At 49.3% G+C, this 14,563-nt stretch overlaps 1 protein-coding gene across 7 annotated transcripts in view; it reads left to right on the forward strand.

Moving 5' to 3' along the window:
* The window catches only part of AGO2 (argonaute RISC catalytic component 2), a 94,563-nt gene extending 86,265 nt beyond the window's left edge, over positions 1–8,298 (forward strand). For 6 of the 7 annotated variants that reach the window (XM_022555520.3, XM_022555521.3, XM_022555517.3 and 3 more), the window contains 4 exons: positions 142–276; positions 4,686–4,787; positions 6,813–7,012; positions 7,479–8,298. In XM_022555520.3, the coding sequence (XP_022411228.1) occupies positions 142–276; positions 4,686–4,787; positions 6,813–7,012; positions 7,479–7,587 (546 nt within the window). In that variant the 3' untranslated portion in view covers positions 7,588–8,298. The remainder of the gene's footprint in view (positions 1–141; positions 277–4,685; positions 4,788–6,812; positions 7,013–7,478) is intronic. The other variant, XM_022555519.3, reaches the window with a different exon arrangement.
* Positions 8,299–14,563: the final 6,265 nt, after the last annotated feature.

Genomic DNA, 14,563 nt, shown 5'->3' on the forward strand with positions numbered 1-14,563 from the left:
GGCTGGGCCCGTGAGCCACGGCCGCTGAGCCTGCGCGTCCGGAGCCTGTGCTCCGCAACGGGAGAGGCCACAACAGTGAGAGGCCCGTGTACCGCGGGAAAAAAAAAAAAAAAAAAAAAGTGTTCTTCTTTCTTTCCATAGGTTCTTCACCACGAGTTACTGGCTATCCGAGAGGCATGCATTAAGCTAGAAAAAGACTACCAGCCGGGGATCACGTTCATAGTGGTCCAGAAGAGGCACCACACTCGGCTCTTCTGCACCGACAAGAACGAGCGGGTGAGTGTCCTCGACCCTGGGCTGTGCAGCCTCGAGGGACACGGGTCTCATGCCCTGCACCACCTCCCAGGCTCTTGGGAGACCCGGCCCTTCGTGGCGACGCAGCCTGAGACGTTGGAGAAGGGCTCTCCTCAGTTTGGTGAGAAGCTTGAACCTGCAAACCCCACAGGTCCAGGATAGGTCCAGGCAGGTGTCATTTATCCGATAAGGAAAATTACCAAAGGTGAGGTTTCAGGGCCAGTTAGCAACCATGGTCATAGACAGCATAGTGTAAAGAACGCGGGAGAATGCAGTAAAGTGGGGAGCCCACGGGGTGGTTAGAGTGCTGGAAGAGGGCCTGGGGAGCTCACTCAGGGGTCTGGTCTGGAGAACACTGACAGACAGCGGTGTCCAAGCTCCTCATCCCTCTCCTGGCTGCTCCAGAACAAGAATCACGAGCATGCAGGAGACTTAAGACTTGTAGTGATAACTGCTGAGAATTGTCCACAGTTGGAGAAAGATCAGAACCCTTAGGTTAAAAGGCCTCTCCTGTTCCCAACAGGATAAATAAAAATAAATCCATACCTAGACACATTGTCCTAAAACTGCACAGCGTCAAAGTAACTGCATGAGATAAAAGACCTCCCAGAAGGGAAGGACATTCCATCAGACTGTCCGCCAGCAGGGCTGGAAGCCGGGCGTTAGTGTCCACGTGGTGCAGCCCACTAACGCCACAGTGGCACCACAGCACCGAAAATGCTTCTTGCCTAAATGGAAGACAAAATGCAAATTGAGAGTCAGTAGCGAGGATAAAGGGATACTTTGTCATGATCACCGAGAAGATAGAACAGCTGTGACGTGGATGTACCTCACGCCATGACCTAAAAATATGTAAAGAAAAAAAGTGAAGCAAAAACAGGCAGAATTTCAAGGAGAAATTGACAAACACACCATCAAAGAGGTCTGTTTCAACAGACCACCTTCAGAAAGTGAAACAGGCACAAGTTAGGAAAAACTGAACATGGGAAGAAAGGAATGAGCCAGACCTGACAGACAGAACTCTGCCTGTGACAACTGAGCTGGCGTTGTCCCAGGTCACAAAAGAGGTCTCAGGAGATTGCCAAACCTCAGTGTTCTACAAACCACATTTTTTTTTAAAAAATTAATTTATTTTGGGGGGGGGCCGCGTTGGGTCTTCGTTGCTGCACGCAGGCTTTCTCTAGTTGCGGTGCGCAGGTTTCTCATTGCGGTGGCTTCTCTTGTTGTGGAGCACGGGCCCTAGCGTGCTCAGGCTTCAGTAATTGCGGCACGTGGGCTCGACAGTTACAGTGCACGGGCTCTAGGGCACGTGGGCTTCAGTAGCTGCGGCACTTGGGCTCAGTAGTTGTGGCTTGTGGGTTCTAGAGCGCAGGCTCAGTAGTTGTGGTGCACGGGCTTAGTTACTTGACGGCATGTGGGATCTTCCCGGACCAGGGCTCGAACCCGTGTTCCCTGCATTGGCAGGCAGATTCTTAACCACTGCGCCACCAGGGAAGTCCCCGAACCACATTTTCTGTTACGTAGGAAAAAGCGTAAGAAAACTTAAAATTTTGATTTCAAGCCCATTGCAGGGAAAGCTGGTGTGCATAGGCCCCCTGCCACCTCAGCCTGCAGACTTCTCTTGCCAGGAGTCAGGAGGGCTCAAAGTCAGCTTATTCCAGCACCCCACTTTCTCTCTCAGAATAGAAAATCGTGAACTAGAAAATGAAGAAGCAATAGAGCATATTAACACAAGCAAAAGGTACTTCTCTGAAGATAGATAAACCTAGCAAGACTCAACAAAAAGAACACTTGTAATTGTGTTGGGAACAGAAGGGGAACAATGGCTGCAGAGGGACTGTGTGTTATTTGAATCATAATGGGATGATAACAACTTCATGACAACACATTGGAAAACTGAGAAGAAACAAACCCTTGTTTGTAGAATTACGTAAGTTACCAAAACCAGCTGAGTAGGATAGTCCAGTCATTGTTCCAAAAGGCATCAGGCCCAGAGAGTTTTACAGGCAGGCTTTACTAAGGCTCCAAGAATAGATTATCTTAAAGTGTGGCAGAGCATAGGAAGAAGGGGGAAACTACTTAGCTTATTTTATGAAGTTAGTCCAGAGGTTTGTACAGGCAAGCTTTACCAGACCTTCGAAGAATAATCTTGTATAAAGTATTTCAGAGAACGGGAAAAGTCGGGGGGACTCACATTATGAGGTTAGCCTGATAAATACCAAATGTCGAGGATGTGGGTGCCGTGATGAGGAGCAAAGGGTCTGGAGCCAGATAACCTGGCTCCAATCCATCCCCTCAGCATCCTGGCTACGTGACCACAAGCTGTCAGCCCCTCTACCCCCTGGACCACCTTCTGAGGACGTTGGGAGGGTTGGCTGAGCTAACACGCAGAGCACTTAGCACAGAGTAAAGGCATTATTATGAAGAGGACTCTCCTACACTTCAGATGGGAATACAAATGGGTAACCAACTTGGAACGCTGTTTGGCAATTCTAGAGATCTACCCTGGAGGAACTCACACACTTGTGTACAAGAAGACGTGTATTCTATACGAATATTCTAGCAGTATTGTTTATAATAGCAAAAAATTAATCTGTTAACAGGAGAAAAGGTTGTAATGTATTTATATACTGGCACCGATACAGCAATGAAAAATAATAAACTATATCTACCAAATGACTACATCTCAAAATTGTAATACAGAGCAAAAACAGAAAGTAGCAAAACATATAGGATACATGTATACAGTTTTTTTTTTTTAATAAATGTATGTATTTATTTTACTTATTTATTTTTGGCTGCACTGGGTCTTCGTTGCTACGCGTGGGCTTTCTCTAGTTGCAGTGAGCAGAGGCTACTCCTCGTTTTGGTGCGCTGGCTTCTGATTGCAGTGGCTTCTCTTGTTGTAGAGCACGGGCTCTAGGTGCACGGGCTTCAGTAGTTGTGGCTCGTGGGGCTCTAGAGTGCAGGCTCAGTAGTTGTGGCACATGGACTTAGTTGCTCCGTGGCATGTGGGATCTTCCCGGACCAGCGCTCAAACCCATGTCCCCTGCATTGGCAAGCAGATTCTTAACCACTACACCACCAGGGAAGCCCCTACAGTTTTAAAATCTGCAAAGTAACACACTGTAGTGCTAACGGAGACCTAAATGTGTAGCAGAGAATAAAAGTATGTGTAGGAATAATAAAGTCTAGATTTGAGACTGCAGCGTGGAAGGGATACAAAGGTGGGCACTCTTTTCAAATATTTTACTTATTTTAAAAATCTGGGACTTCCCTGGTGGTGCAGTGGTTAAGAATCCGCCTGCCAATGCAGGGGACACGGGTTCAATCCCTGGTCCAGGAAGATCCCACATACTGCGAAGCAACTAAGCTCGTGCGCCGCAACTACTGAGCCTGCATGCCTAGAGCCCGTGCTCCGCAACAAGAGAAGCCACCGCAGTGAGAAGCCCACGCACTGCAACGAAGAGTAGCCCCCGCTCACCGCAACTAGAGAAAGCCCGCGTGCAGCAACAAAGACCCCACGCAGCCATAAATAAATGAACAAATAAATACACGAATAAATAAATAAATAATCTGAAGGTATAAAAAAGGTTGAGAAGAAGTGAACACACACACACACACATCCGCAGGTGCAGAGGGGTCACACTGGAGATTCTCTTTTTTGTATGTATGTTTGAAATTGCACGAGTAAAAAAAAAAATCAGTGACTTCGTGACTGATGGGGAGTTTTGCTGTTTCAGTAACGTAGCTGGATGTTTGGTGGTTTTTCGATGCTGGAGTGTAAACTGAGAGTTAAGTGGTTTGGTAGAATTTGTAGTCCCTCCCACACCCCAGCTCCTTGGATGGCCTCTGGTGGAGCAACCCGCCCTCCCTGGTGGTGGTGATTGAACCCCCGGTAGAGTGGGGAAGTTCTTGACAGCTGTCAGGGCTTTCTAGCTCTTCTGCCTTGAGTATTGTGTGTGTGTGTGTGTGTGTGCGCGCGCTCGCGGGCGCTCGCGGGCGCACATGGGCAGGTGACACGTGCTGTCACGTGTCCGTCGTCTGGTCTTAGATTTGTTATGTCGGTGACAGTTTCCATCTTGGCCTCAACAATAATGAAGACCCTTCACGTGGCCCATGCACATGCTTCAGTGAAGGGAAGACTCTGCATTTCCCTCAGAGGCCTGTATGAGATGGCGAAAAATAACCCCAGCCCAAAGAGAACAGGAATTAATATGATTTCAGTTGTTAGTATATGTTAAATTTTAATGCCATAGCACTGAGCAAATGTATTGGCCAATTTAAAGACGTCAGAGCAGAAGGCAGTGTGGCTGCGTCTTGCCTGCTTGCTCGCTTGCTTTGCCCTGTTGTCCCCTGGGCGTGTCTAATGGGCTCCTGTGTTGCTGAAGGTCGGGAAGAGCGGAAACATTCCAGCAGGGACGACCGTGGACACGAAAATCACCCACCCGACCGAGTTTGACTTCTACCTGTGTAGTCATGCTGGCATCCAGGTAAGGACAGAGGGTCCACTTTGCACAGTCTTGGTGTCTCTGGGGTGTCGTCCACACATTCAGCAAACACCTGCAGAGCACAAACCTTGTGCCAGGTGCTCCCGTGGGCACTGGGGGTGTGGTGGTGAACAGCACGGATGGGGCGCCAGTCCATCCCGAGGGGACGCAGGTGGTTGACCAGTGAACCGTGGAGGCTGAGAACCATCAGGTGTTGGGGACGGAGGACCCACTGGGGTGCTGTGCTGAGCCGGGAGTGGGTTCCCATTTTAGCCGAGATGAGGTCCAGGAAGAAGGAGCAGTGAGTGTGAAGGCCAGGCAGGCTGGCGGGGACAAGTGGCGTCCCTGTGTGCTTGGAGTTCGGCGAGCTGGATGGGGTATGAGAGGTGACGGAGCGGCGGGGTCAGCCTTGTGTGCCCACCACGCACGGGCACTGGTGTACGGGGAAGGTCAGCACGTGGCATTCCTTGTCTCTCCCGGCGAAGAGACCCACAGCTTGCCAAGAGTGATTCTGAGAGAATGCTGCCACCTCAGAAGTGCCACGTCCAGCGTACCTGTTGTCAGAGCTGAGCCACCAGGATCTGCGAGGCTGTGCCCCTTGGGACAGGAGGGACTTAGCTCTGGGTGCCCGTCCTGCTTCACCACAGAGGGGCTTTTGGATGTTTCAAGTTATAAGTGAGGACTTAGGTATCCATCCCCAAGGGATTTGAACTTAAACTTGGAGGGCTTGCCATAAACTTTGTACTTCTGCCACGGGAAATACACCTGCACGTCCTTCACATCACCGTGGCTCTAGAACAGGGCTTGGCAAACTGGCCTGTGGGCCGCATCCAGCCTGCAGCCTGTCAGGGTGCAGCCTGAGGGCTGAGCGGTGTGTACGTTTTTAAAGGTTGTTAAAAAGGAAGAAGAGGAACGTGGCTCAGAGAGGACGGAGGCTTCCGCAGTGTTTCCCGGACACGCCTGTCCCCGTGATGGCTTCCGTGTCGGGCGGGCGCTTTTTCTGTACAGGCCAGCCCGGCTTCCATCACAGTCTGTCTTTCCTGGCTTCCCTCCTGGTGGGTGGAGCCCTCGGCCCCGGGGCCTCTGGTTTGTGTAAGGGGTAAACCTGTCTCCCTGCATCTTCTGCGCAGGCACTTTCTAATGGGGGAGATCTCGCACTGGAGACATTTAAGTGCTTTGACAAAATGGGCCTCAAGGGGTCCTGCTCTGCTGTGGTTGCCGTGTCCTCAGCACACCCTCTGATACAAAATACCCCACTGCCCGCAGGCCCCCATGACAGCCACCGATTAAATGCTGAAAGTGGGGCGCAGAATGTGTGCTTCATCGGAGGATTAGAGCGTCTGCCGCTCACCAGTCTCCGGGGGCGTGAACACAGACAGAGAGTCAGGAAGGGCCTGCTTGTTGGCTGGCTTGGGTTGAGTGGCAGGGAAGGCAGGTGGGGAGAAGCCAGAGGAAGGCCCTTCCCTCAAGCGCGCTCCTGGCTGACCGGTCATGGGTGCCCCGGCAAGCAGTGCAGCGGCTGTGCCGGCACCTGAGCCCCGGCGGGCATGGGCCAGGCGACCAACCCCACCTCCTTCAGTTTTGAAAGATTCCACACTGCACAAAATAAATATATGTTCAAGCTCCCATTTTAAAGGCGTTAATATGTAACTTATTAGAGATTTCTTCTTGCCTTTATAAATAAAGCATTGTAGAAAACCTAGTATATACAAATGACATTATCCTCCAAACAACCATTTCTGTATTATATCTTTCCTATGAGTTTTCTCTACACAAATAATGGTGTGTATAGTCTGTTATTTTACCAGTAAGGGGTCATAGAATATGTGGCTCTGATGCCTGTTTATAATGATACATAATAGGATAATATAAATACCTTCTTGCCACTGAACGTCCTCCCACTGTATCCTCTGTGAAGGATTCTACTGTGGGGTGGAAGCACAGCTTCTCTCGGCAGCACCCTTTGCAGGTGAGTTCTGGACTTCTCTCTTGCATGTTTACCTCTTTGACCCTCTGATCTGCTTTTAGGGAACAAGCAGGCCTTCCCACTATCACGTGCTTTGGGATGACAATCGTTTCTCTTCCGATGAGCTGCAGATTCTCACCTACCAGCTGTGTCACACCTACGTGCGCTGCACGCGCTCCGTGTCCATCCCGGCGCCAGCATACTATGCTCACCTGGTGGCCTTCCGGGCCAGGTACCACCTGGTGGATAAAGAACACGATAGGTGAGTGGCATGCCTTTCCTGGCTGGGGTCGTTTCTGCAACAGGCTTTGGCAGCTGCTTTTCTGGAATGGGAAGCAGTGGGGTCCCAGTGGCTGGAGCCGACCATGACACAGACACCCAAAAGCTAGCATCTTCACCGCCATTTGTTAGCTGTGTGGCTGCCTCCCCAGATGGCTGGTGCGTGGTCCTAACTTAGCTATCAGTGTGCTGCCTCATGGTGCGTTAAAGGCTGCGCTCTCTCTCTCTCTCTCTCTCTCTCTCTCTCTCTCTCTCTCTCTCTCTCTCTCTCCCTCCCCCTCCCTCCCTCCCTCCCTCTCCCTCTCCCTCTCTCCCTCCCTCTCTCTCCCTCCCTCCCTCCCTCCCTTCCTCTCCCTCCCTCTCTCTCTCTCTCTCTCTCTCTCTCTCTCTCTCTCTCTCTCTCTTTCTCTCTCTCTCTCTCTCTCTCTCTCTGTCCCCCATCCCCACAGTGCTGAAGGAAGCCATACCTCCGGGCAGAGTAACGGACGAGACCACCAGGCGTTGGCAAAGGCAGTCCAGGTCCATCAGGACACGCTGCGCACCATGTACTTTGCTTGACATGTTTTAGTGTTTACGATTGTGTACCGAGTTGGATTCACATGAGACCAGCTACACTCAGACCAACAAATGCCCAGCCCTTCCGTGACAGCCAGCATCGAACATGAAACGCCATTGATTTTAGTAGATTCTCCACTTTCCAGAATGCCTTCCGTCCCAGATTTCAAACTTGGATTTTGAACTGCAGACCTGTATGAGACCCCATTGTCGTAGGAAATATGGTTTGCCAAAATCTTATAAGCTGCTTATGAAAATAGAGTCCCGTGTTTCCTAAAAATCTCCTAAAACCAGTCTATGAACTCAGGGCTTTAAAACATTTTTAATTTATTTGGTCGTTCGATTTACTTGTTTTTAACACATGATTCTATATGAAATTGATGGGCTCAAACTAGCTGTGAACGTTCTGTGAGAGTGAAAGCAACATAAAACACATTGTGGTTTTAAAGCCTTGAACATTCTGATGCTGTCACTAAAGTTTATTTCAGAGTGACACCTGTGTGCTCCTGACCAGCTGTCCGGGATCCGAGGGCAGGGGCCAGGCGAGGCGCCCTGGTGTCTCTCGTTCTGCCACTGCCCGCCTTTCACTCAGCCCGAAGGAAGGAGGGGTGGCAGAAGGTGGGCCGTGTGTGTTTACAACATTTATAGGTCCAGAGGGATTGGCAGACAAGTGCCATTTTAATAAAAATTTATTTAAAAAAAGAAAAAAGACAATATGCCGACAGTCTAATCATAAGATTTGTCCTGTAGGACTGTGACGTTTATCTTCCAAAGTTTCTGAAGAATACGGGTCTGTGGTGATAAATACAGTACAATCCTTTTTCACTGTTATGTCTTTAATGTAAGAGAAAAGTATATATATCTGGTTTGCAGTATTAATGTGATAGATAGATGCTGTTTTTCATTTTACTGACTACGGGGTGCTTTTGTGATCTGTTTAGCATATCAAGAGTGTTTTGGAGCCTGGAGCCTGGACCACCCTTGTGGTTTCTCAGTGCTTAAGTACAGGAGTATGCAATTGACTCAGTGCCCGCGGCCCACCCCCTCGTGTAGACCGCGCAGCCTGGACCCTCAGGAGGACGGAGTGTGCTTCCAGCAGTCACTCCCCTCCCCGCCTCATCCCCGTGTGTCGCTCAGCCAATTAAGCACAAATGGAATGTATGTATCCTTCCGCTCCTGGGAATGAGTCTGCGTGTCGGCGTGCACTTCTCTCTGCGTGTGGTTTGTTAGACAAGCGTCATAGGATCTATGCACTGAAACACAGAGAAGGCTGTCGGTGGTGGCGCTCTGCGGGCTGCCAGGCCCGCGTTCCGCGAAGGAGCCCAGCCCTCGGGAGGATGGCTGATGGCGAAGCCAGCAGCAGAGGCAGACCCTTCTGCTAGGATTTGCGTGCTGGGCCCCGGACGTGGGTTTGCCAATCTAGAATCCATTGCACTAAGAATGATACCGTGGACAGCTCGACAGGGCTAACAGCAGAGAGCTCCGTTTGTGCTCAGTGGGCTTTTGGTCCTTGTAGGCGGTTTTCTGAGAATCCAATCCACATTCAGTACAGAGATTCTAGGAAGGAGATGAGCCTTTCCCTAGTGCTGCTTCGTGCTCTGTAGGTTTCCTCTGGCCCTGCTGACGGCCCTCCCATCCCGGCCTGACATTACCTCTGGCACTGTGGTGGAGTGAGGGTCCCAACCAGGGTGCCTCGTGCTGGGGTCAGCGCCCGCCTCGGTCTTGTGTGAGGGCTCCGCGGGGGCAGGGAAGCGCTGTCATGGACACTCGGCCTGGATTTTGGCGGCAACGACAAAGGGGTGACTATTATTTGTGACAATATATACTCAAGAGTGGTGTGTGTGTGTGTGTGTGTGTGTGTGTGTGCGTGCATGTATGCGCGCGCGCGTGTGCGTGCATGTGGGTGTCTTATTAATGGCATTAGTCTCTTCTTGCTGTATCATTTTTTTTTTTATGTCTTTTTAAATGACAGAAGCCTCTGCTCTAAAAATGTTGCAATTCCCTGTCATTTTGTTAGCAAGTGGCACTTTCTCTCGTTCAGAAGGATACCAGTACACTCTTGGCTTAAGTTACCGGGAGCATTCAAGCTAAGGAGGGAACCTTTTCACTAATACACTTTTAAAATCTGAACTTAGGTTAGTTTTCAGTCATTTTTAGGATCATCTAGAACCGTGTGTCTCGAAGGTATGTTTCTACCACTTGCAACAGGATCTCGGTGGTCGGGGCATTGGCCATAAAAACGCTGTGACTCCTGTGCTCGCTGCGGCCTCTGGGGTGGCGGCTGGGCATCTGCGTTTTACACCATCAGCTGGGGGTCCAGGGCTGCCTGGAGTCCGAGAACCTCTAATCTAGAGCCTTCTGGAGAGTGTGCTCCCTCAAGCACTGAGGGCCCAGCAGGGAGGGACTCCCCAGCAATGCAGGGAAACGTTTTCTAAACGAATACACTGGGCAGGATCACAGGCTGGCAGAAAATGAGACCTAAATTTTTAAAAAATCGTTTTGAAGGAAAAGTTTTCTTTCTAGAGGGCCAAAGTACTTTGAGAAAAGTACTTGTTACAGCCCTGCGCTTGTTTTATAAAACTTTTACTACTTAAAAGCATTCATAAACCAAATGTCTCCAGCTGGGTTAGCTGCATACCTTTGTACATGTCTGATGGTTCAGAATTCAAATGGCTGTAGTTACAATTTCTCAGGTAAAGAACTGTTTTCCCAAATTTCTACCAATCCCCCCCCCCCGCCCCATTATTAGGATAAATTTTGAGACAGCGTAAAACCTCAAGGTGCAGTAGAATAAGTCCAAGCCCTGTTCACGTGGAAGCCAAGAGAGGCCCTGCCCGTTCTGTGTGGGTCACGCCCGCCCAGGGCAACCTCGTGGCCGCCCGAGAAGGGCTCCGGGCACCTCCGGCCTCTGCCTGCGTTTGACGGGTTTCCTGAGGCCTGTGCGGGGCTGTACAAATTGCAGAGGTGCCCACTCGCCGGCTTTGCCTGACCCCACTAAGTAAGGTGTGCCTTGCTTTAAGCAAACTGAATGTGAAAATTATGAAGTAGAAATCTGGATTAATTTCAAAGAAAAACTGGGATTTATCTCTTCAGAAGAGGTCTCCCAATTAGACCCTTATCCTGGTACTCTTCCTAATATATTTTAAACTATTCACCGTAAGAAAAGTTAACATATTCCCATCCCTTCACCACTTCCTATTACGTTCGACAAGCTCTCACCCTAATAGCTAAGCGATGAAAGAAACCCCGGGGAGCTGCTCCAAGTCGCCGTTTTGTAGGAGAGCCCTTTGGCCCTGCTGAGATTCCATCCTGCTGTTTGTGTACTTATTATAATAAGCTCAGATGTTCCTAGTTCAGATAAATGTTGTAAAGCTGGGCATACCTATACTTTTAGAAAGGGATTGTTTTATTTTGGTTTTGGTTTTCTGTTTTGAGAAGACTTCACATATACACTTGATACTACATTTTAGGGCCTGCTTTCTCTTTTCAAGATTGTGTTGCTTTTTGGTAGTGTCCTCACACTCCCGTGCATGAATGTTTGCACTCTAGAACCACGAGCGATCCCTGGCCACTGCGCCGGCTTCCCCAGGAGGGACTTGTTGGAAGTGGAGTGATTTCCGTGCTGTGTGAGTCTGGCCGTAAGCAGTGCTGTTGTGATGTTTACCCCGGCGTGTGCTCATTAGAAGAGACAGTTGAAGTTCAATTCCTGCAGCAGGGTTGTGGGCGGGTGGGTGTCGATGTTATATTGTTTGTTATTTTTATTGTTGTTAAATGCAAATGTTGCTATTTATTGTTTCCTTTCTGCTCTGGTTTCATTTGGCTGATACGGATATTCCAGTGCATGTGGTACCTGATGAATATGATAGAAATTCTTTTCCCCAACTTTTATAAATTACCTAATGTTTACCTGCAAGTTTGCTGGATGATTTATTTTTGAAAGCCACAAGTGTAATTTTTCTGGATGAATTGTTTTTCTTAGATATGCGGCAATGTAATTTAACATTGATCTGCAGGGTGACTTAAATTTTATTTTTACAAGGCAGTTTTTCAGTCAGATTATATATTTGATACAATATGTTAAGGGTAGGCCAGCCAAGCGTTGTGCAGTTGGGACACCAGACTGTCTCGAGGAGGCCTCTGGAGGCTGGGGCGGCTTCTCTTGGTTGCTTGGCGTCGTGGAAGCACTAGGCTGTTTCATGGAGCCACCCGTCAGGATCTGGATGGAGTCCTTGAGTGGGACTTTGATCTGTTGGGCAGTTCAAAGGATTTTTCATGGGCATTTTCCTACACCTAAGGCAGTTCCATTAGGAGGAGCTTTAGACGTTGACATAATCCAGACAGTGGACAATCCCAGTGGCCCAGACAAGCCATAGAAATTTCCCTGTGACCTCTCTTTAACTCATCTCTCAAACGCTCATGAGAAAAGGAATGTACAATGAATAGAAACTTCCTCAGTGTTCATACGCCTCACTTTCAGAATGCAAATACTTTGTATTTTAAGCCCTCCCCCAAAGGAACCAAGAATATTCTCTCTAGCTGCCGTGCCAGCAGTTTCGGCTGCTGTGACGTTTCTCAGTGTAGACACAGTGCACGTGTGACTTCGTAATAGGGCTGTCCGTGTTACACACACATGCTGACTTCTTTTGTAAGGAAAATTTTCAACTCGAAATAATTGCACTGATTTTTTGACAGCTTCCTTTTTATTATGTCCAACTTTGCATCTGCTGTACTTGTTTGAAATGATTGTAAATAGATTTAGGATAGCAGAAATGATGTAATACAATGCGTTGCTTTGTTTTAGTGATCCTGCCACGTTTTTCAGTATTATGTGTTAGAGCCGTGTGGGCTGGCCGCTGCCCTTCCCCCTCTACAGCCATGTGTATGTGTGTGTGTGTTGACCATTCATGAAGGACAGATTAGCCTCGTTGCTGTCTTTTTCTGGAAGGAAGTTTGCAGTGTATTGGAAGAAGAGTGTGCTCTCTCCTTGCGGTCTGAGATTTAATTCCAAGAGGATTAATTGTAAATCCTTTGAATGCTTCTGGTCTGTTTAATTCCTCGTTATTTGCCATGACTCCCTAAAGCATTTGCTGCTAGCTCCCTCCAGCATTTGACAGCTTGGATAGGAAGCATCTGAACGGCCAATGTTACTAGAGAGTCAGGGCCTCCCTTGCTTCTCTTTGGTCACCCGTCATTTGAAAGCCATGAGGTCGCTGTTATGTCAGAACTGTCATTTGTGGCTTAACCCATAGGTGCCAGGCAGACCTGAAAGGCAGGCTGTTCCTTTAGGCCTCGTGATTTGGCCAGATGAGAAGAAGTGTGTGCTCCAGTCCACAGTGTGTAAGTTCTGTCTGTGATCAGGTTACACAGTATCAGACACACAAAGGAGCTTTTACACCCAAACCAGCCATCTGAGTGTGTGTTAGTGTCACGTCGATGCCACCTCGGTGCCCTCACTTAGTGCTTTTTTGGATCTTTTGCCATTTTATTGTCTAAAGTGAATGTATTGGCTTAGCCATATCACTACAGAAGGTGGTTTCTAATACCTTTTAGTTTAAAAATAAATAAATAAACGCAGATAAAGGCTACCTCTGAATTCTCAATAGATTCATGTTTGCTTTTAAGTGTAGCTATCCACACTGAAAATAGCCAAAATGTTGCCTGAATCAACTGAATTGTGAACATCTCTCTGTTCAGTTCTGGCTTGAAAATTTGTGTGCCATACTGTGACCCACGGGCAGTCCCCTCCTCCCTCTCTGGGTGTCCAGGGTGGACCAGGGACTCCTCAGGGCTGCCCGGCTCCGAGATGTTAGGACTCTCAGTGGCCAGCAGGAAGGAAACACAAGGGCCTTTCTGCACCGTCCTCAGGTGCAGGGCCGTGTGTGGTGGGACCTGGAAGCGACCCGCTGTCCTGGCTTTTCACTTTCCTGTTTGACATAAGGAAGCACTTTTTTTTTCTGCTTTACTTATGAATGGGTTGAAAGTGTCTCCTTCTACTCTCTTCTCCCTTTTTGTACACTCTGTAAAAATCACAAAGGTGCTTAAACACCGACTCTTGTGCAAATAGTACTTCAGTAGCTGCATGGTTTCAAAATGCAGTGCAGATGTCGTCGACCTTTGACTTGGGAGCCTTGAGTTACTAATGACTCTATACTTGAGAGTGAGCTAAGGTTTGAAAGCAAAATGTTCTGTTCAAATCCAAGGCCCTTTGCTTGAAAGGAGCACAGGGTCCAGGGCGGCAGCGTCCTGAAGTAGGGGTTCCTGCTGCTGGCGCCCTGGACCAGGATGCCAGCCTGCGGGAAGACTGGCCTGGGAGAGCTCGGCATCACGTGTCATGAACCACTTTGCTGTCAGAAATCTCATCTGCTCGCACGCTGCTGTGGGTTGGTCAGTGTCGCCCCCCTGCTCCTTCGCGTCTTTTCTTTAGGTTCCTCATGTTCTCTCGTCTTCAGAAGGTGAGCTTTTGCTCCCGATCACTTGCGCTGGTTTGCTCCTGAGTTCTGGAGGGACAGTTGGGCGGTGTTGCAGTTGCAGGCGTCTGGGTGTGAGGAGGCGGCTCCGCTCTCTTCTGGGCGCTCATCAGACCTTGACTTTGGCCCAGAGAGTTTCCAGGTGCACCATTACGAGGAAGTCCTTGCCTTCAACGCTGCATGCTGCGCTTTAATTCCGAAAGCGCCAAGTGTCCTTTGCAGTCTAAGAATGTGTAATTCTGCAGTCGTGCTGTCCTATAGACACAGACCACCCTGAGAAGCGTGGACACTGGGGAGCGTCCGCTACCTCTGCTGGCCTGCTTCTGGGGTTGCTGGGCTCCGCTGAAGTGGCCTCATTTTCAGCCAGAAACCCATACAGGGCTTTTTGGGGGCCGCTGCGCGGCGGCCGGCTCCTCGCTTTAGTGATGTCAGCCGTTGACTCAGATCTCCCACCTGCTTTCTGCACTCATGTCCCCAGCGTCCCGACGTGGGCCTCCCCCGGCATCTTTGCG

Source organism: Delphinapterus leucas, chromosome 17 (assembly GCF_059928025.1).
Source record: "Delphinapterus leucas isolate spDelLeu-1000000601 "Yukka" chromosome 17, BTC_Dleu_Yukka2, whole genome shotgun sequence".
Lineage (NCBI taxonomy): Eukaryota > Metazoa > Chordata > Mammalia > Artiodactyla > Monodontidae > Delphinapterus > Delphinapterus leucas.